Here is a 22434-nt window from a genome sequence, read left to right as displayed (position 1 = left end):
ACCTATACACACACACCGAGCTTTCTACCTTACAGCAGTGATTCTGGGGGTTAATTATCGAGAGCAAGGCAGCCGCTGGAATTGATGGGTAAAAAGAATGGCTGAAGGAGCTCCCCTGCAGCTGCCTCGCTCCGAGGCCATCCCACGCCCAGGTCCGTGGCTCGGGGAGCCGCCTCTCGGTCCCGGGTGGCGGGCCCTCCCTCTCTCCCACGTCAGCAGCGGCAGCAGCCATCCTGAGGCCGTCCGCGCGGGTGCTCGGGAATGTGTCCTTGGGACGCGAGGAAGGGCCGGGAACGGGCGGAGAGAACCCGGGGAAGAAAGCCGAAGCTGGCAGGCAAAGCTCGGCCACGGCATCCCCAAGGTCATCCCCAAAAAGCAGGTTTTCCCAGCAGCCAAGGGGTTCCCCCCATTCATCGGGACCAGATGTTTCCCGAGCCTTCCCATCCTGCTGCCCGCCCCTGGGGTCTCCTGAGCCCGCCTAGACTGACCGCAGCCCTCGGTCGCGCCTCACCGGGTCGGTCCGGAGGACTCCAGTTACCAGAGACGCTCCAGCACCGGCCAAAACCTCGGAGAGACTATTTTGATTGGTATAAATCCTGCTTCCTAGCAACTGACTCCGCCCCTTCCAAGCCGTTGGGAGAATCCTGCGAGTTCTCCTCTTACTCCTAGCTCAAGGGGCGTCTTAGGTGTCTAAATTTTCGCCTGACCCATGAAAGGAAAATATTGAAAAGGCGAGCCTAAGAGGACAATGAAACCCCATCCTGTCATTGAACGTGTGGGGAAATCTTTTAAATAGTTAACGCTGTGCACAAACCAGGCAGCACCCAAATCTCAAGTGGGACCGGCGTGTCTTAGACAACTCAAAGAAGTTTTAAGGGAAAGAAGGTCCTTTGCTGCGATGCGACTCAGAGAAAAAGGCCCCTTTCTCTCAGGGTGGGGGTGGAGTCCCGGGGCTAGTTGTCGGAGGTTAGAGCTAACTTCTAGCGTCTTGGTCCTGGCTGTACAGAGCACGGCCTCCTCATGGCTGAGGTGAAAGTGAAGACGCAGCCGCCGGATGCGGACCCGGTGGAAATAGAAAACAGGTAAAAAGGAGACGCTGGGAATTATCTAGAGTTTGCGTTCCTGTCTTAATGAGCGGGTGGAATCTCCCCCCTCCCCCCCGTCCCCAACCAGTCCATCTTCTCCCCGCCCTCCTCGGAATTAGCTTGGGGACTTGGGGAGTGAAAAGTCCTGGGGGGCAGAGGGGGTGTCGGGGGGGCTTTGCGTCTTCCTTTTACTCCCCTAACCTGTACAAGTCTGTGTGGCCTGATGAGTTAGAATTGATTTCAGAGTTTGCAAACTCTAAACTTCTTAGCCACTGTCTAGAGAGTTGCTGCAACTGTAGACAGAGGTGACAGTGCTGAGCACATAGTAAGTGCTTAAATGCTTGATGTGAGTAAAAAACGTGCTTTTTAAAGTGTTCCAGTGGTGGCAATAATTTGACTATGTTTCGGTCTAGTGTGAGGAAGTATCAGAGTTAAGGGTATGCTTTTGTAAGGAATATAGAATTGAACCTAAGACCTTAGCTGTTATTGGATGCTAATGACCCAGGGATTCTTAAATTTTTTGTATCAAACCTGTGAATCCCTTCTTAAGGTTGTTTTTTTTAATGGATAAAATGAAATAATCTGGGATTACAAAGGAAACTAATTATATTGCTATATAATTATCAAAATATTTTAAAAGACAAGGTTCACAGGGCCCAGGTAAGGATCCCTACTGTAATCCAAGGAGAAACAGACATTCATAACATTTTGTTAATCATTCTGTCAGGAAATATACCTGTCAATGCCTGTGCTAGGAGCTGGGGGATACAAAGACAAAAGTGAAAGTTTCAACTGTCGTTCTATGGAGGGAAGCAATGTATACACATACAAGGCATACAAAATATATCTAGAAAGGAAAGACACTTGGAATACTACCCTTGGTCCCTAATGTCCTAATTGGTGAAAGCCCATTTTATCTAGGTGGCCCCATACCTTGAACATGCTTCTCCCTATTAATCTTCCTTTCATGCTGCTACCCTTTTCTTTCTACCTTGCACTCCTTCTACCCCTTTCTCTGGGAACAGTAATCAAAACATTTTCATTGCTTTTGGAAAACTTATCTCATTATAATTGAGTCCAATGATTCCCCTCACCATTCTTGTACTTCTGGGACAAACCACTCTTACCTAGCCCCAACTCTCCTATATGTTTTGTTTCTCCCTAATAGAGTGAGGGCTTCTTGACAGTTTGGAGTATTTCCCTTTTGTCTTTATATTCTCAATACTCATCAAAGTGCATGACACATAGAAAGTGCTTAATACAGGATGGTTTCAGAAAGGCCTGGAAAGACTTGTATGAACTGATGTATAGTGAACTGAGCAGAACCAAGAGAACATTGTGCACAGAGACAGCAATAGTGTTTGTTGTTATTTTTTTAAATCGGGGCGGTGAGGGTTAAGTGACTTGCTCAGGGTCACACAGCTGGTAAGTGTCAAGTGTCTGAGGCTGAATTTGAACTCAGGTCCTCTTGAATCCAGGGCTGGTGCTTTATCCACTGTGCCACCTAGCTGCCCCGACAGCAGTAGTGTTTGATGAAGAACTGTAAATGACAACTATTCTCAACAATATAGTGATCCAAGACAATCTCAAAGGACTATTGATGAAGTATATTATCTATCTCCAAAGAAAGAACTGAATGATTGAACACAGACTGAAGCATGCTATTTTTCACCTTTTTTTCCTTTATTCAAGTTTTCTTATACAAAATTATTACTATGGTAATGTTTTACATAATCATACATGTATAACCTATATCTGATTGCTTACCACCTTGGGAGGAGGAGAAAAAAAAAAAGGTACTGTTAAGTGGGGGGAGGGGGGGAGTGCTTAATAAAAAGTCTTTTTGTTCATTCATTAGCAGTATGTGTGGTGTTATTAAGAAAGTCAGGTCAAATCAACAAGCATTATTAAGTGGTCACTATGTGCCAGGTACTATTCTAAGTCCTGGGCATAGCAAAGAAAGGCAAAAAACCAGTCCCCATCACAAGAACCTCATAGTCTGTTACAATATACACATAGCTATGTACAAACAAATATAGGCAGGGTCAAATAGAGATAATCTCACTGGGAAGGCACTAAGATTTAATAAAGACCAAGAAAGTCTTCTTGAAGAAGGTGCGACTTTAGCTATGGCTTGAAGGAAACCAGGGAAACAGAGAAGAGGAAAAAACAGACTTCCAGGCATGGGGAATAGCCAGTGAAAATACCTGGAGTCTGGAGTTGGAGTGTCATGTGTGAGGAACAGCAAGGAGGTCAGTGTCACTGGATTGCAGAGTATATTTGTGGGGAGAATGTAAGGTGAAAGAAGACTGGAAAGGTGTGGGATGGGGAAGGTTATACAGGACTTTGGGTTCAAACAGAAGATTTTATATTCAATGCCGGATGTAATAAGGAACCAATGGAGTTAATTGAGTAGGGAAGTAACATGGTCAGATCAGCACTTTAGGAAGATGAGTTGACAGCTAAATGGAGGATGAACCAGAGTGGAGAGACTTGCTAGAGACCAACCAGCAGGTATTTTCATAATCTGGGGGTGAGGTGAAGAGGGCCTGCATCAGGTTTTGGCTGTGTCAGGAGAGAAGTACGCATAAAGAGGTGTTTTGAAGATAAGTACTGGAATTAACACGATTTAGCAACTCCGTTGATATCGGAACTGACAAAGAGTGAGGAGTGTAATACATATGAATAGGTATGTTGGGGTCAAGTTGTGAAGTGCTTTAAACTCTAAGCAAAGGAATTTGTATTTTATCCCAGAGGCTGTAGGGAGCCACTAAAGCTTCTTGACCAGAGGAGGGAGGTGGTTAAATTATATTTTAGCTGTGTAGAGAATTGGAGAGGGGAAAAATCTGAGACAAAAAGACTAATTAATAATAATTATGGTTTGCATTTATCTAGTGCTTTAAGGCTTACAAAGTGCTTTTACAAATATTATTTCATTTGATTCTCACAATAATCCTGGGAGATAGGTGCTATTCTTTTTTTAAGCTTTATTTCATTTCATTTTATTTTATTTTTCCAATCTTAATAGTATTTTATTATTTTCCAGTTACTTGTAAAGATAGTTTTCAACATTTGTTTTCATAAGGTTTTGAGTTACAAATTTTTCTCCCTACCCAAGACAAAAAGCAATCTGATATAGGTTATATTTGTACAATCACATTAAACACGTTTCTATATTGGTCATGTTGTGAAAGAAGAATCAGAACAAAAGGGGAAAACTTTAAAAAGAAAACAAAAAAAAAAGTAGAAATAGTATGGTTGAATCTGTATTCAAATTCCAGTTCTTTTTTCTGGATGTGGAGAGCTTTTTTCCATCGTGAGTCCTTTGGAATTATCTTGAATCATTGTATTTCTGAGAAGAGCTAAGTCTGTCAGAGTTGATCATTGTACAATGTTGCTGTTACTGTGTACAGTCTTCTGGTTCTGTTCACTTCACTCAACATCAGTTCATGTAAGTCTTTCCAGGTTTTTCTGAAATCTGCCTGCTCATCATTTCTTATAGCACAATAGTATTCCATATGCCACAACTTGTTCAGTCATTCCCAGTTGATGGGCATCCCCTCGATTTGCATTTCTTTGCCATCACAAAGAGAGCTGCTAGAAATATTTTTGTACATTTGGGTCCTTTCCCCTTTTAATGATCTCTTTGGGATACAGACCTAGTAGTGGTATTACTGGGTCAAAGAGTATGCACAGCCCCATAGCCCTTTGGGCATAGTTCCAAATTGCTCTCCAGAATGGCTAAATAAGTTTACAACTCCACCAACAATGCATTAGTGTTCCAATTTTTCCGCAACTTCTCCAACATTTATTATTTTCTTTTCTTGATATATTAGCCAATCTGACAGGTGTGAGGTGGTAAGTAGGTGCTATTCTTATCCCCATTTTATAGATGAGGAAACTGAAGCAGGTAGAATTCAAGAAATGTGCCCAGGGTCACATAGCTAGTAAGTGTCTGAGGCCAGATTGTTTCAGTAGTCCAGGCAAGAGATGATCAGAGCCTGAACTATGGTTTGAGTGTAGAGAAGTGAACAGATATAAAACATGTTTTAGTAAAAGAAATTGCAAGACTTGATTGGTTATAGCAGTTGTAGAATGAGGGAGAGTGAGAAGATAATTGAGGGATGAGGGAGAATGAGAAGGTTATTGATTGTATATATAAGAAGAGAAAGAGTGATGGAGGATGATTCTGAGTTTAGGAATATAACTATATAGTTGTGCCCATATTAGGAACAGAAAAGTTAAGCAGAGAGTTGAATTTGGGAAGAAAGATGAGTTCTGTTTTGTTCATATTGGAATGCTTACAGTATATGCAATCTGAAAGTTCCAGTGGCAATTGGAAATGAAATAGAATATAAGTTCATTCCTTGAGAGCAAAGACTTTCTTTTCTTTCCTCTCCTCTCCTCTTTTTTTTTTTTTGTTTTTTTTGGTATTCTCTGTGCCTAAGCTAGTGCCTGACTCAAAAGAGATTTAATAAATAATTAACTAGAGCTAACAAGAGAGACATCAGGGCTAATTGGGAGTAAACTTTATAGTAGTGATAATTGAGGGCACTGAGAGAGTGTGTAGAGGAAAAGAGAAAGGACAGAGTCTTGGAGTCTACCCATAGTAAGGGGGAGGGACATAGTCACAGAAAAGGAGATTGAAAAGGAGGAAAACTGAGAGAGCAAGCATCAATTTGAGAAAGAGAAAAGGCCATTTGGCTAGATCACAAAGGACTTGGAGAGAGTAATGTCTAATAATGCTGGAAAGATAGGCTATATAAAGCTTTAAAAACTAAACAGAAGAGTTTATAGTTGATCTTATAGGCAATTGGAGACTTCTGGAGTTTACTGAATAAGAGAGGGGCCAGAACTAAGGTAGTAGCTGTGTGAGTGGAAAAAAGGGATTGGAGATGAGAACTGTCATGAAGGTAGAAATAGCTATATTTGACAACTGATTAGATATGTAGAAAACTGAGGAGTCCAGGATAATGCCAAGATCGCAAATCTAGGAGACTGGGAAGATGGCAGTCATCCGTATGACCTATATACTTGGACCCAAAGATAACAATGCCAGGCATATACCCAAGACTGGTCAAAAATTGAAAGAAAACTCTAATATAAAACAAAATAATGGGGGGAGGGTATGGCAAATTAGAGAGGAGATGTGTTATAATTATGATGTTATAAAATAGAAGATACCATCATCAGTGGTGCTGGAGGAAATTCACTCAACCATGCTAACTGGGTTTACTATAAATTTATGATGCCAAAGCTCAAAGCACCACTGAGCAACCCTGGGATTGTACCTGATTATATGCTAGGTTCTTTGTATAGTTTCAATTCAAGTTAGGAAACAAAAGTGAGCCTACTATGTACGAGAAAAGCATTTGTGCTAGAATCTGGCAGGGATACAGGGATAAATTCATTCCTCACCGTCAAGGAGCTCATAACTCGACACAAACTGTCCAGTGAGAGGAGAATATTCTGCAGGAAGTTTTATTTGGTAATATAGGCTAGAGAACAACATAATGTTGAGGTGAAACAATGGCATTAGCTTCAGAAATGTCAATAGCAAATTTATGAAATATAGAAAATTCCAAGTCTTTTGTGTTAGGTCTTGACTATTTCATGTTTACTTCACCTTAAACTATACAATCAGTTGGTCAATAAATATTAAGTGCTTACCATGTAATAGGCACTGTGCTAAGTACTAGGAAGACAAAGAAGGGTAAAAGGTAGTGCCTTCCTATCAAAGAGCTCACAATCTGATGGGGGAACAGCTTATGCATAATTATGTATTTTAAAAAGCTATAGACAGCTATTAATTGGAAATAATAGAGGGAAGACAGTAGAATTACAAAGGATTGGGAATGGCTTCCTATAGAAAGTAGTGTTTTAGATTGGACTTTAAAACCATGACTTTACATTTTTTCCCCAAATGTTCTAATATGAGTTTTACTCTTATTTAAAATTCAGATTTATTAAAGAATAAGTAAAACCAATCATAATAATTATCTGTCAAATGTGGAAAAGATGAAACATTATTTCAAGATGCTAGCTTTTTCCCTCACTTCTTGAAATGGGTTGTATAAAATATTATTGATATCTTTGTTCATAGGATTATAGAATTATGTCATCAGTTCCCTCATGGGATTACAGACCAAGTTATTCAGAATGAGATGCCTCACATAGAAGCTCAACAGAGGGCAATGGCCATCAACAGACTCTTATCTATGGTAAGGTAAAATCTAATTTTTTAGGTTAGTCACTTATTGATTCACAGTCTTGGCTTTACCAGCTTTGGTGAAGGTGCTGGTTGACACTATATTCCTAGAATGCCTGGTTTTAGTGCCTGGGTTCAAGTGTAATTTCAGAATAATTGTGTCCTTGTTGGAGAAGTAGGGAGTTCTGGCTGCCTAGTTTACAGACCCAGCTGTCTTTAAAAGCTTGGTTTAATTATATACAAATCATTTCTGCACAATTACTTGAAACATTTCCCATCTATGCCTAACTATATTACAACACAGTAACAACTTATATCATTGTGTGGTCAGATAATTAATAATAATAATGAACATTTCCATGACGCTTTTGGGTTTATAAAGCCCTTTCCTCACAACAGCACTGTGAGATAGCTGGCTAAAATCTTTTTGTCCCAGTTTTATAGGTGATGAAATTGAGATGCCAAGAGATTCGGTGAATTGCCCAGTCATATAAGCAATAAATGTTGGAGTTTGGATTTCAATCCAGATCTTTTGTGACCTTAAATTAATTATAAGTATTGCAAATTTTATTTGATTACAGAACACCCATGCTTATATATTCTGAATGTGTATATTTTATTACTTAGGTAGGGTGGTTGTTCACAACTTTAAAATTTTTTCAAGAATTAGTGGGGATGTAATTAAATGTACTTTGTTTTGTTATGGGTATTGCAGAATGTGTGTGTGTGTGTGTGTGTGTGTGCGTGTGCGTGTGTGCGTGTGTGTGTGTGTGTGTGTGTGAGCACGCACGCGTGCGTGCACAGAATTGCAGTATGGTAAGATACCTCAAAGGCCATCTAGTTCAAACCATAACTGAACAAGACTCCTCATGAAGACTGGTTGATTCAAATTAGGAGTTAATAGGCAAATGTGGGAGGGCAGACAACAGTATTTGGAAACTATTATAAATAAATATATTGAGATCCTTTATTAAATTTTGGTGTCTCAATTAACCACTTTCTATAAAAACAACTACAGGGACAGTTGGATCTCTTAAGAAGCAACACAGGCCTTCTTTATAGAATAAAAGAATCTCAGAATACTGGGTAAGTTCTTATATTTGTAAATAAATAAATATAACAACATAATATTTCAATCCACTAATATTCTCAAAACTAGAGAGAAACTTCAGAAATAAAAATCTAACAATTTTTTTGCTTTCTAATAACATTTTTTTTCCAGTAAAATGAAGGGATCAGATAACCAAGAGAAGCTAGTGTATCAAATCATAGAAGATGCTGGAAACAAAGGTATTGAAGAATCATGTCTAAAATATTAGTATTTTGGTATATAGTATTTAGTATGTAGTAGGAAGTACTCTTTGGATTCTATATCAATGCTTGCTTGGAAAAGTATGATACCATTTGAAATTGTAACTTTGATTCTATATATTATCAGCTGTAAGGGAATTGTTTTTAAAATGAATGGGGGGGGGGTGCAGCTAGGTGGCACAGTGGATAAAGCACCAGCCCTGGATTCAGGAGAACCTAAGTTCAAATCCAGCCTCAGACACTTGACACTTACTAGCTGTGTAACCCTGGGGAAGTCATTTAACCCTCATTGCCCCCCACGCCCCACCCCAATAATAAAAATAAAACGAATGGTAATTTTAACCTTAGGATTCAATAAGCAGCTCACTATAGTGTCCTCATGGTCAAGAAGACCCTGAGTTCAAGACCTGCCTCTAACACATAGGGACTCTGTGATCCTGGGCAAGTTCCCCATATTTACACCATTTTTCTGTTTTGAAACAGCAGTTGTGACTGCTATGATAGGTTTACAGAGAACTTTGGGAACATTAGTTAGTTTCATTGTTGGAGGCAGACAACTTAGGAACTATTTTAAAACAGATAACATGTACTTTAAAGAACCTACAAACATGACCAAACTGCTTACCCAAGTCTGTATAGAATGAGAGAAAATAGGTTAAGTAAGCACTTGTTCCTATCTCTGTTAGCTAGCAACTATTCTTCTTTCTTTCCTTTTTTTTTTTTTTTTTTGGTGAGGAAGTTGGGGTTAAGTGACTTGCCTAGTAAGTGTCAAGTGTCTGAGGCCAGATTTGAACTCAGGTCCTCTTGAATCCAGGGCTAGTGCTTTATCCACTGCACCACCTAGGTGCCCCAACTACTCTTCTTTCTTATTCATTTCCCTCCTTTGGGTCTTCAGTAAGCTTAGCCAAGAAATCTGGCACCTTCATTCTACCAAATCCCTATATGAAAGCTACATAGCCTTTCTTCTCAGAGGTACATAAAAGGTACTTCAAACCTAAATTTAAAAGGAAGAGAAATATTTAATAACAATGCTACTTTTCAATAATTTTAAATCATTTTGTGCTTTCTTCTCTCTTATTTTCGCTCACATATATTGACACATATACACTAGATTTTCTCACAGAAATCCTTGCTTAAAACCTTTTTTCATTCTGAGGTAAGCGTGGAATGCTTACTTTATCTTCCTCATCTAAGAGGAAAATATACATGTTAAATATTTTTTAAGTTTTTAATCCATAAAACACTATTTATTTCCTTTTACATATAAATAAAAAATTAATTAGTAGAACTTGAGATTTTTTTTTTTTAAGTGAGGCAATTGGGGTTAACTGACTTGCCCAGGGTCACACAGCTAGTAAGTGTTAAGTGTTTGAGGCCGGATTTGAACTCAGGTCCTCCTGACTCCAGGGCCGGTGCTCTATCCACTGCGCCACCTAGCTGCCCCAGAACTTGAGATTTTTAAAAGTTAGAAAACAGTGTATTAACTGACTTGATTTTCTTTTTACAATAGAAGTACAATGAGAAACCAGTGACTATAGTATTACGTACATATGTTTTATATTATTATAGCCAGTTTTGAAATTATGAGAAAATAATTAGCACATAAATATAAATCAGGTATGTGCCATTTGTTTGACATGAAATATTTTGAGTTTAGCTATTTAAACTTTTTTTTTTTAGGTATCTGGAGCAGAGATATTCGATATAAAAGTAACTTGCCATTAACAGAAATAAACAAAATATTAAAGAATTTGGAGAGTAAAAAGCTTATCAAAGCTGTTAAATCTGTGGCAGTAAGTAATTCTTTTTTTCATTTTAGCTGTTCAAAATGTACACGTGAAGGTTATACTTTCCTTGTCTGGTACTGTTAGTATAAAGTCCTTGGTAATCAGAAATTTGAAACTTTAAAAAATTCTTTTTTATTTAGTAGGCTCAAGGTTCCTGTTCAGATATAATCCTGTTTCTTTATATCTTTTTGCCTTGGCATGGCATAAAAGAAATTTTAAAGCCACTGTACTCTTTCAGCCAAGAATTGTTGCTTAGTGGTAGTGATTATTTCTCAGGGAGTTATACAGTGGCATATATAATTTCCATTTGAGCACCTTACCTCTAATTTATTGGTTTTCTCCTAATTCTTTCCCCCAACCCCACCGCGAAGGAGGTAGCTTTAGAGACATGTGTCCAAATAATTTACATAAGTGTTGTTAAAGCTTATAATTATAGACTGAGCTATTTACCAATGTATGCATATTGAGACAGTGGCTTTTTGGTATTTAGACTATGTTCATAGATTGATGGTTATATTATAGTCTTTCTCCATTTTAGAATATTGCTTTGCTTTCCATACACACATCTTTTTCTGGGTTAGAATAATAATAATCTTTAGGGTTTGGAGAAAAAATTGTATTTGTCACCCTAGTAAAATTAGCTTTGCATATTTTTCATAGGCCTCAAAGAAAAAGGTTTATATGCTGTATAATTTACAACCTGATAGATCAGTAACTGGTGGAGCCTGGTATAGTGACCAAGATTTTGAATCTGAATTTGTAGAAGTGCTGAACCAACAGTGTTTTAAATTTTTACAGAGCAAGGTAAGACAAGTATTACTATAATAATCTTTTCTGTATAAATAAGATTATCTAGTAAGCAAAGTTGCTATACTAGGTTATAAATATACGTTTTCAAATATTTGCTTAACTTCTTTAGTTTGGCAGCATTTGTATAAATTGTGCATTAAAAAAACCCCATTCATTAATATACCTCCTAACTGAAATTTCCTCTTACACTTTCAGGCAGAAACAGCCAGAGAAAGCAAACAGAACCCCATGATACAAAGAAACAGTTCATTTGCTTCATCTCATGAAGTGTGGAAATATATTTGTGAACTAGGCATTAGTAAGGTCAGTATCAAATCTCTAACTTTTTTGCTTCATTACATTTTTCTCTTTTTTCCCCCGTCCGTGGGGCAGTGAGGGTTAAGTGACTTGCCCAAGGTCACACAGCTAGTAAGTGTCAAGTGTCTGAGGCTGAATTTGAACTCAGGTCCTCCTGAATCCAGGGCCGGTGCTTTTTCTACTGTGACACCTAGCCACCCCCTGCTTCATTACATTTTTAGCTCATAAGAAGTGTTCATCAGTCTTAATGCGTTGCAATTGCTCTAAACTTTTTTCCAAAGGGTGGAAATTATACCACCTCAGCTATCACCAGAACCAAGAATGTAGGCTTAAGTTAGAATTTGGGAACTAGCAGCTCATTGACACAGAGCCAAATCAGGTTGAGGTCCAGGTTCTAAATATGGATCTTGAAAAAGATCTGTTGAAAAAGGATCAGAGAAGGAACTGAGTACATCTGGCCAGGTTTGTCCGAGGTCAGACAGGGCAGTATCTTTTGGTCCAGAGAGTGAAGCCTGAGCCTAAACTGGAGAGCAGTGGCACAGAGGACACTGCAGATAAATAAAATGCCTTGGTGCTTTTGAAGAGAAGGAAGAAATGAAGAAAAGAAAGAAGGAAGGAAGGGATTAAACATTTATTGAGCACCTACAATAACGATGCTCAATGCTTTGTATACTGTTTGATCCTCACAAGAACCCTGGCAGATAAGTGCTCTTATCCCCATTTTACAGTTGAGAACACTGAAGCAGGCAGTAGCTTGCCCAGGGTCACCCAGCTAATAAGTGTCAGAAGCTAGATTTGAACTCAGGCCTTCCTTACTCCAGGCCCAGCACTCTGGAGCTACCTTCTGCCACCTATATGTATAACAAAGCATGATCTCTTTTATCAAGCAGTTCTTAGTTTTAGAAGTAATTCTTTTTTTTTCTGTGAAAGACTTAGATTTGTAACTTGGAAGAATGACTATTTTAGCAAGTCTTTTGGTTAATTGGACTGGAATGTGAACTAGTTGGGTTCTGTTGTAAACACTGGCATGTGCTGACTCCGAACACATCTTTGGGGTTCTGGGTTTAGACTTGAAAGAGACCGGGAGGTTATCTAGTTTAATTCACTTATTTTTACCCTTTCTGTGTTTAACCTCCTTTATCCACAGTATGACAGGTTGGTACTTTTACCATTTCACTGGGTAACCATGACACTTTGATAGTTGTAGATGCTAAAAGGCATATCCTCTTTAGTTGCTAAATCCAGTGTCTTTTTCCCAGTCCTCATTTTTCTTCTCTGTAGTATTAGATGCTGCTAACCAATCCATTTTGTAGGATAATCTTTCTTTGCTGTGTTTTCAGGACAGCTTTCTCCTTATTTTTCTCCCTCCAAGTTGTTCAGTCATTCTCCATTTCCTTTACAGAATCATCATGCATGTTCTACCCCTGAATCTGTGTACCCCAGGGCTTTGTCCTGTACCCTGGTCTCTTTCTGTGCTCTGTTTGGTAATTTCATCAACTCCCTTGGATTCACTTATTACCTCTATATAAATAACTCCCAAATCCTTGTCTCCAGCTAGCCCTTTTCTCTCCCTAGCTCCAGTTTTATATTGCCACTGGCCTAGCAGATATTTAAACCTGGATGTCTCAGATGCCACACATTTAGCAAGAGGAAACATAGGAGAGTAAAAAGATCACAGCCCCTGAAGTCTCAGGACCTGTGTTAAAATTCTCCCTTTTAGTGGATAGAGCACCGGCCCTGGAGTCAGGAGTACCTGAGTTCAAATCCAGCCTCAGACACTTAACACTTACTAGCTGTGTGACCCTGGGCAAGTCACTTAACCCCAATTGCCTCACTAAAAAAAAAAAAAAAAAATTCTCCCTTTGGTGCTTATTTCATATTGTGAGATTAAAATTGGATATTAGATCATAAATCTACCCTACTTAACCTTTCCCTTAATTTATCTCCCAGACTAGTAAATGGAAGAAGCTTCTGGTTTTCTAGATAGACCTTTTATTGTATGGTAGTCACAAGGTGATGTTGATTAGAAGGATAGGAAAGTAGAAATACAATACAAATCGTCTTAAGTCTAGGCTTAGTCTATATTCTGTATAAAACTCACCAAAACCCAAGGCCACCTTTGGGGAGAGAGACTGAGTCAAGCGCGTGCTGTTAACCGAGAGCCGAGCTGAGTCAAACTCCAGTCCGCGTCTGTCTGTGCAGCACAGCCAGGAGACCAGCGGAGCAGGAAAAAAGCCCCACTTCCATTCTCTCCTTGCCTTTTAAGCTCACACCCCGGAAGTCGAGTGCTCAGCAGGCAATCTGGCATGCGTTGCAGGCGGACTGGTGTGCGTAGCTCATGCTGTTGGTCTCCTCCCCAAAAGGGTGGTCCTAAAAAAAACTGGTGTCTCTCCATTATCTAACCGACTGTTAAAACTTTTTACCACAATATGTGACCTTCAGCAAGTCATTTAACTGTGGGCATCAGTTTCCTTATAAATTAAATGCAGAGAGCTGGACTAGATTACCTCTAAGATCCTTCCTAGCACTCAGTCTAATAATCTCATTTATAACTTCTGCTTTTGTAACCCTTGCCTCAAGTGCTGCCTCTTGTGTAGAGATTTGATTAATTTCCCCTAGTTATTTTCACTTCTCCTCACCCCACCCAACTGAAATTGCTTTGTATTTAGTTTGCATACATTTGTATTTACTTACTATGACGTTTCTACCCAGCAAAATGTAAGCTCTTTGAGGTCAGGAACTTTTTTTGTTAGTCTTTGTATGCTGGTGCTTAGGACAGTGGCTGACAAATAGTAAAACCAGAATAAATATTTGCTGAACTGAATGAAGTTGAATTATAAGTGGTATGTTAGTGTTTTCTTTCCACCACCTTCCCCCCAAAAAAGAGGCTGCATCTCATAAATGTCTAGAGTATTAGTCTTGGAGTCAGGAAGATTTATGTTCAAATACTGCCTCCAACAGTTATTAACTGTTTAACCATTTAAATTCTCTGAGACTAAAGTTTCCTAATCTCAAAATGGCTATAATAATATACATAAGGTTGTTGTGAGGCTCAAAAATGAGGCTCATTTGATGAAGAACTATGAATGACAACTGTTCTCAACAATACAATGATCCAAGACAATTCCAAAGTACTATTGATAAAGCATACTATCCATCTCCAAAGAAAGAACTGATATTGATGGAACAGAGCTTGCTTCAGCAAGTTATTTTTACTTTCTTTCATTTTTTTCCTTTTATTCAAGTTTTCTTATATAGAATGACTAATATGATAATGTTTTATATAATCATACATGTATAACCTATATCTAATTGCTTACCACCTTGCGGTGGGGGTTGGGGAGGGAAGAAGAAGGGATAAAAATTGGAACCCAAAGCTATAAACAAAAATGTTTATTACTTTAAAAAAAAAAAAGTGAGGCTCACAGTACCTGGAATGTATTAGGTGCTTAACTACTTGTTGACTTGACTCAAAAGAATAAAAGTACTACTTAGTAAATCTTAAAATGAAATATGCTCAGCTATTATTTGTTTTTAAATTTTTTTCTGTTTTTCTTTATTATATACCTAACAAATATGAATAATTTCCATGTTAAAAAAAAACAACATAAAAAGAAGCTTGTATATGAATTTGTCGATCTCTGTTATGTATAGATGGTATCATGAGGGTTTTTTGCCTTTTTTTTTTTTTAGGTAGAGTTGTCCATGGAAGATATTGAAACAATTTTGAACACACTTATTTATGATGGCAAAGTGGAAATGACAATCATTGCTGCAAAGGAAGGTACAGTTGGAAGTGTTGATGGACATATGAAACTCTATAGAGCTGTTAGTCCAATCATACAGCCTACTGGCTTAGTCCGAGCACCCTGTGGACTCTGTCCGGTAAGTTAGGCTATTTTATATATTTTTAAATTAATTTTTTTCTTTTTTTCTCCCCCCTTTTTTTTTGTGAGGCAATTGGGGTTAAGTGACTTGCTCAGGGTCACACAGCTAGTAAATGTCATGTGTCTGAGGCCAGATTTGAACTTAGGTCCTTCTGACTCCAGGTCCAGTGCTCTATCCACTGGGCCACCTAGCTGCCCCTATATTTTTGTTGTTGTTGTTGTTGTTGTTTTTGGTTTTGGTTTTTGGTTTTTGCAGGGCAATTGGGGTTAAGTGACTTGCCCAGGGTCACACAGCTAGTAAGTGTTAAGTAAGTGTCTGAGGCCGGATTTGAACTCAGGTAGTTCTGAATCCAGGGCCAGTGCTCTGTCCACTGCGCCACCTAGCTGCCCCTATATTTTTTAATTACTATCAAAATGAACATACTAAATAACTAACCTAGCAGAAATAAAACTTACCTTCTTCAAAAACTGTTGTGGGTGGCTATGAGCTGTCACATATGTATTTGCTATCATAATTTTTGGCCTCATTGGCCAATTCTTGAACAAATTGTGTCCTTTATGCACAGCTATATTTGTCATGAGAACAATAATGGACTGCAGACCCTGAGAGTTAGAAAATTTGAATTCATAGGGCAGCTAGGTGGTGCAGTGGATAAAGCACTGACCCTGGAGTCAGGAGGAGCTGAATTCAAATCCAGCCTCAGATACTTGACACTTACTAGCTGTGTGACCCTGGACAAGTCACTTAACCCTCATTGCCCCCCCCCCCAAAAAAAAAAGAAAAGAAAAGAAAATTTGAATTCTTTGCTCCACAGCTAATTAGTTTTGTCGTGTGGGCAAATCATTTCGCTTTTTGTCTAGAAAATAGCTCTTGAGCTGCTTGTCTTTTATTAGGACCTGCTGTTGAAGTTCTATTTATATAACTGCACTTTTTATGCCTTGATTTTCTCACCTTTAAATAAAGGTAAAATTTAATTTATTCTTGACAACATTCTGGAATTGAAAAGTTGTTTTAGAGTTCTTGCAAGAAGTTCCTTGTATGAGGAAGGATCACAAAATGTTTACTCACAAAATCTTCATATTTATAAATATACTTATTCATTTATTTGAAAAAATATTTAATAAATGCCCACTGTATACAAGGCATTATGGGGAATAATACAAAAATGAATAATACTTCTGTCTTCAAGGAGCTTCAACTAGTGCTATGGGAAGACAATATGATAACTCACATTTATATGTTATTTAAAGGTTTACAAAATGCTTCCTCATTCACACCCTTGGAAGGTGGATAATCTAAGTATTATTGTTCCTTTTTATAGATGAGGAAATAGGCTCCCAGACATTAAGTAAGTGTCAGCCAGGAGATAAACCCAGGTCTTCTGCCCTTAAGTCTACACTGCTCTTGTTATGTATACAAATAACTCTACAAGGCTCAATATTGAAAGTGACACAAAGAAGGAAAAACAAAATGCTATCAGATCAGAGGACAGAGAGATTACTTCAGCTTTTAAAATGGAGATTTAAAGATGAGTAAAATTTCAGCCAAGGGAGGAGGCTAAGCAAGGATTTCTAGGCTACTCTGACCAGAATTACACAAGTGGAAAAGCACAAGACAGATTCAGAGCATGATTAATGGTTGGTTTGGCCAGAGTGCAGGGTGTACTTAGGGAAGTAGTAGAAAATTAGACTGAAAGATAGTCTAGGTTGTGTTTTAACATCTCAGGATACTGAGATGCCGTGCTGTGCCAGGATACTCAATCTGGACTTCATTCAATAGGAAATGGGCAACCATTGAAAGTTTGTGAGCAGTTTAATAATGTGATCAGAATTTTGCTGTAACACAGAAAGGAACAGGCACACTAATTGATGCTCAAAAATAATTTTACTTTGAAACCAAATTCTTCATCCTCCTATCTCTTATTTTCTTTGCCTTATGGATTAAAAAAATAATAAACTGCATTAATTGATGCAGGTTGGTCCTTCAACATATTCTTAAATTCTAGTCCTTGTAGTAGTAAGATTAATCTGGCAATTTATAAAATGTAAATTGGAGGAGAGGGGAAAACCCTGGAGGCAGAGAGATCATACTCATACAAAAGTCCTGTAATCACAAGTGGCATTCATAGAAGGCTTTAATATTTACAAAACATTTTACTTCTATTAGCTGATTTGATCTTCACAATAGCTCTGTAAAGTAAATAATACAGCTATTATTTCCATTTTACAAATGGGGAAACTCAGGCTCATAGAGATGAAGTGATTTGCCCAAGATCACCCAGCTAGTAAATGTCAGAGGCAGGATTCAAATCCACAGCTTTCCAGACTTCAGTGCTTTTCCCACTATATTGTTATTGGTGTGGTGGTAAGATAATAGGGACCTCAGCTAAGAGAGTGTGATTATAAAGCAGGGAAAGACATAAGTGACCCTATGGAGACAAAGTGTTCAATAGCTCTTAGCAACTGACTATACTTGAAGAATAGAGAGAGGAGTCAAAGATGACCCCAGTTTCAGTGCCACTGATAGAAATTTGGAAGTGAGGAAGAAACGTTGCTTTAATTCAGGAAAAGGAGAAGTTCAGTATTTGGGATATTCAAACATCTTCCACTTGCCACCTGTTTGACCTTAGGTAAATCACTTTCTTTTGGGCCTGTGCCTTCATCCATAAAATGTTGATTTAGATGATCACTTCCAACTCTACATCTGATCCTGTGTTTAGCAGGCCTTGAGAGTCTAGTGTTCAGGGGAGAGAGTAAAAATGGAGATAGAGATTGGAGGGTCACATAAATGGAGGTAGTAGTTGAAGCTATGAGAATACATGAGATTGCCAAGGTCAGTGTACAGGAAGAGATGTGAGTAGAGAATAGAAACTTGGGAAATGTTCATTATGTAGGAGGGAAGAGGAGCCATTGAATCAGTCAGAGAAAAGGCATTTAAAGAGATAGGACAAGGGGGTCAGCTAGGTGGTGCAGTGGATAAAGCACTGGCCTTGGATTCAGGAGTACCTGAGTTCAAATCTGGCCTCAGACATTGCCTCGCCAAAAAAAAAAAAACAACATAAAAAACCCCCCACACCACCCCCCCCCAAAAAAAACTCCAACCAAACAAATAAACAAAAAAAGATAGGATAAGAACCAGGAGAGTGCTACAACAGAAAAGTGAATTGAGTAGAGGATTTCAAGAAGAGGGGTGTTCTGCAATTTCACCTGCTGCAGAAGGACAAGAAAGAGAAAGCTATTAGACTAAAAATTAGGAGGTCTTTGTTGACCTAAGCAGCAATTTGAGTAGAATAGTAGCAATAAAAGTCTTAATTGCAAGGATTTATAGAGGATGGAAAAGTAGACAAGTGTACACTTCTGAGAAATTTGTTGAAAAAAGTGAAAGAGCACAGTTTTTCAGGTTGTTCAAAGAAGAGGAATGGTGTAGGGGAGGATTGGAGAAAACCGAACATGTTGGTAGGCACATTTGGTAGAGAGGGAGAGATTAAAAATGCAAGAAAGAAAAGATGATTAATAAAACAAGATCTTAAGGAAAAAGGGATCAAGAATATAAATGGAGGGGGAAGCTAGGTGTCGCACTGGATAAAGCACCAGCCCTGGATTCAGGAGGACCTGAGTTCAAATTCAGCCTCAGACTGTCCCAATTCCCTTCACAGAATATCATTTTGAATATTATTTGAAATAAGTGTACTGATAGTACACTTGCTAGCTGTGTGACCCTGGGCAAGTTACTTAACCCTCATTGGCCCACACACACCAAAAAAAAAGAATATAAATGGAGGGAAGGAGTAAACGAGTTGACAGAGAAATAGTAAGATAAGGAAATTGAGAAGACTCAAGTCACGTAGCCTAGGAGGTCAACTAGATAGACATGGACCCCAGTCCATGAACTTTAAAAAAAATTTTTTTGATAACCACTACCTTAAAGCATTGTCTGGGGCCACAGAGAGGTTAAATGATTTGCCCCTGTTAACACAGCCAGAAAGTGCCAGAGGCAGGATTTAAACTAAGGTCTTCCCTACACCTAATCCAGTACTATCTACCATTCCATGCTGCCACCCCACATAAAATTATTAATATGAACATTTCATTTTTGTGGCATATTAAAAAACTCTAGTGATTACTAATAAATTCACTTTGCAATTGAAGGTCAAATCCTGTGGTGATACATTATTAGGCAGCCTATATCAGATTGCTTTCTGTCTTGGGGAGGGGAGAGGGAAGAGAGGGTAGAGAAAAATTTGGAACTAAGAATCTTATGAAAACAAATGTTGAAAACTATTTTTACATGTAACCAGAAAATAATAAAATACTTTAATGATACATTATTAGGCACTGTCCCAATTCCCTTCACAGAATATCATTTTTTTTTTCAGAATATCATTTTGAATATTATTTGAAATAAGTGTACTGATAGTACACTTGATCCTGAGAAACAGATTGTTGTTGTAATGGGGTATGATATAATTGATATCTGTGCCTGTACTGAAATTGTTTTTTTTAAATGTAAGTTTAATTGGAAACTTTTTTTTTGTTCCCAAAGGTTTTTGATGACTGCCATGAAGGTGGTGAAATTTCACCATCAAATTGTATTTATATGACAGAGTGGCTGGAATTTTAATAGCAAAATGTGCTTTCTACTCACATTTTACAAATGCAAGAAGAAAATGAAGTTATTTTGAAAACCCAGAATTGTATTTATCATGAAGTATTGAAGTTGGTTAAAAGCAAACTTCACTAAAAGAAGTATAGATTTCCTGCTGTGAAGAACATATTAGTATTTATGAAGATTAAAAATTCTGATATCTATTGATGAGTGGGCCAAAAGTACATGAAGCAGCTATTACAGATTAATGGTGAAACCATTTCTCCTACTAATAAAGGACCATGAAAATATAAGGAATTCACTTACCAAGCTGTCAAAAGGGATTATTTTTGAGCGGTTGTTAAGAGGAAAATAAACTCCAAGATAATTCTGACAGTTGCCAAGGACAGGGGTAACAAAGGGAACTTGAAATTTCCCCTCCTATGTTGTTGCTAGAGACAAGGAGTTTTGAGCTGATTAATGTAAATATTGTCAACAAGCATTCTATCTGGTTCACTTCCACCATTATCACTTTCCCTTCATCAACTGAGGAAGAAGTTGAAAGCTTCCAAATGAAAAGGCTGAAAGGTGGTAGAAGCAGCAACAGCAAAGCCAACAAATGCAGACTAGGTGGATATGTGGAAAGGTTAGGCATTGTTGCCCCAAAACACTCTCTCTATTCCCAGGTAATGAAATGGAAAAGCATTTGAAAAGAAAGCACTTACTGTTTGGCAAGAATAGTGCTAAATTCTGAAGACACACAAAAAGAAAGGGAGATGGTTCCTGCCTTCAAGGAGTTCACACTGTAATTGGGGTAGACAGCACATAAAGGAGAATTCAGCTTCATGGCAGATGAAAAGGCCATGAGTCCAGCTGACAAAACAGCAAGGCAGATGGTAAGGCTTGTGGACCTTGGGGAGCAGTGACGGGCCCGATAGTCCTCAAGCAATGATTATTGGGAAGGGGGTGTTTGGGTGGGCCCAAGGGTTAAAGTGGAGTGTCTGGGTTACCTCCAGCCAAGATGGGGGTGGTGAGGAAGGAATAGGAGCAGGTCAGCATGCAGTTAAAAGTGGATATCCATTGCTTGGTGGGAGCTTGGGAACTGGACATTTGGGATTCAGTTGGGGATGGGGAAAGTTTCCCCACAATCAATTCATACTGGCCCCTCTAGGTGCCCCTTGGTGGACTGAGACAAGTGATAGTATGGTCCTCGTTTCCCTGCCATGGTGGCTGCTAGCACTGGTCTCTTTTCAGGCCATGCTGCTGTTGGGCTGGGGCAGAGAAGTAGTCTAACAATGATTACCAAGGGTATATATTTTTTCAGTGTATAGATGTTAATTACTATCCTTGTTTAGTAAAATCATTTCATTTGAAACATTTGCTTTATTTCATAGTATCCTAAGCTTAACTAACTCAATGGTTCAGTTCCATTATTGCCTGTCATTCTTATTTAATGAGAAATCATAATTGCTCTTGGAAATAACGTTACATATTGAGCTTTAAAAGGGTGGTAGCCTAGAAAAATAAAGTTGGCCTTTCTCAGTATAGATTGGATAATTTTGTGTGTTTACTATTCCTTTTACTCCCTCTGTGGTGTTTAACGTGATATGGACTGATGACAATTTCATCAAGGTGTAAATTCCCTGATTCCATTCTCTCCTTATTGGTTCATCCAGTGCTAGTTGTTTTCATCCTTGAACAAATCCTTCACAGCTTCCAGCATTCTGGAAGCCTTTTTCTAGGCCTTTTATATTTCGTGGATGATATTTTGTACAATACAAATGTATCATCCATCAAGCTTTTGCCACATTACTAGCCCATCTTTTTTTTCCTGTTATGTCCTTGGTATCTTTTATACTACTTCACTAGAGGGAGGGATGGAGGGAGGGAAATGAGTCTTTATGAAGCACCTACTATGTGTCAGATACTGTGCCAAGTACTTTACAAATGTTATCTCATTTGATTCTCTAGTGCTAGTCATCAATGATATGCTGAAGGAGGAATCTGCAGACTATATCATGAGGACAGTAGGCTGCCTATTTTTGTACTGTTTTTTAAAATCTTATTTAAATAAAATAAAGCTTTACTTAAAAATGTAAAAATCATTCTTATTGTGAGGTCCTGCAATAAGAGGCAGCAGGCCAGTCTCCATCTGGCCACCCTTCCCAGTAATGGCTGCACCTTCGCTCGTTCCCCTTGATTCACTCATTTAGGTTGCTTCTCATTGCCACTTCCAAGATCTTCCCCTACTTCCGCCAGTCAGTAACCTTCCCTCTTCTGACATTCATCATCATATTTGTTCCTACCTCCTAATCAGAATCCCAGTAGTTGTCTCCCTCCCATACAGTGTACAGAAGGGAAGTTATTTATACCTGGGGAATGGAGGGAGAAGTGTCACTGCTTATGGAAGGAGGGAGGGTGAGAGATTGATACTTCTGAAAGGTTGGAGGAGGTGGAGAGAGCT

The 22434-nt window shown here is 38.5% G+C and overlaps 2 protein-coding genes across 9 annotated transcripts in view; one reads left to right on the top strand and one right to left on the bottom strand.

Annotated features, from left to right (window-relative positions):
- DZANK1 (double zinc ribbon and ankyrin repeat domains 1) overlaps positions 1 to 754 on the bottom strand; it is a 141074-nt gene extending 140320 nt beyond the window's left edge. For 3 of the 7 annotated variants that reach the window (XM_043989371.1, XM_043989374.1, XM_043989373.1), the window contains exon 1: positions 29 to 423. In XM_043989371.1, the coding sequence (XP_043845306.1) occupies positions 29 to 232 (204 nt within the window). In that variant the 5' untranslated portion in view covers positions 233 to 423. Of the gene's footprint in view, positions 1 to 28; positions 425 to 511 lie in introns of those variants that run through there. The other 4 variants (XM_043989377.1, XM_043989378.1, XM_043989376.1 and 1 more) reach the window with 2 other exon arrangements.
- A 179-nt stretch (positions 755 to 933) lies between these two features.
- On the top strand, positions 934 to 22013 carry POLR3F (RNA polymerase III subunit F). 2 transcript variants are annotated; one of them, XR_006354619.1, is made up of 10 exons: positions 934 to 1082; positions 7189 to 7306; positions 8312 to 8379; positions 8516 to 8583; positions 10285 to 10397; positions 11052 to 11195; positions 11397 to 11504; positions 15192 to 15383; positions 19929 to 20866; positions 21942 to 22013. XR_006354619.1 is itself a non-coding variant. In XM_043979991.1 (9 exons), the coding sequence occupies exons 1-9, from the start codon at positions 1021 to 1023 to the stop codon at positions 20004 to 20006; spliced, it is 951 nt and encodes a 316-aa protein (XP_043835926.1). In that variant the 5' UTR covers positions 934 to 1020; the 3' UTR covers positions 20007 to 22010. The 2 variants fall into 2 exon arrangements, 1 of the variants encoding a protein (XP_043835926.1); XM_043979991.1 differs by having other exon boundaries at positions 19929 to 22010.
- Positions 22014 to 22434: the final 421 nt, after the last annotated feature.

The sequence above is a fragment of the Dromiciops gliroides genome, chromosome 2 (assembly GCF_019393635.1).
Source record: "Dromiciops gliroides isolate mDroGli1 chromosome 2, mDroGli1.pri, whole genome shotgun sequence".
Taxonomy (NCBI): Eukaryota; Metazoa; Chordata; class Mammalia; order Microbiotheria; family Microbiotheriidae; genus Dromiciops; species Dromiciops gliroides.
Note: the sequence above shows the minus strand (reverse complement) of the source record. Positions and strands in the feature narration are given on the sequence as shown.

Bases quoted from the DNA above. Each gene is read 5' to 3' on its own strand.
- POLR3F (XM_043979991.1), top strand. From the start codon at position 1,021: ATGGCTGAGGTGAAAGTGAAGACGCAGCCGCCGGATGCGGACCCGGTG. The intron at 10,398-11,051 runs GTAAGTAATTCT...TATTTTTCATAG, and splicing joins AAGCTGTTAAATCTGTGGCA to GCCTCAAAGAAAAAGGTTTA. The intron at 11,196-11,396 runs GTAAGACAAGTA...TTACACTTTCAG, and splicing joins TTAAATTTTTACAGAGCAAG to GCAGAAACAGCCAGAGAAAG.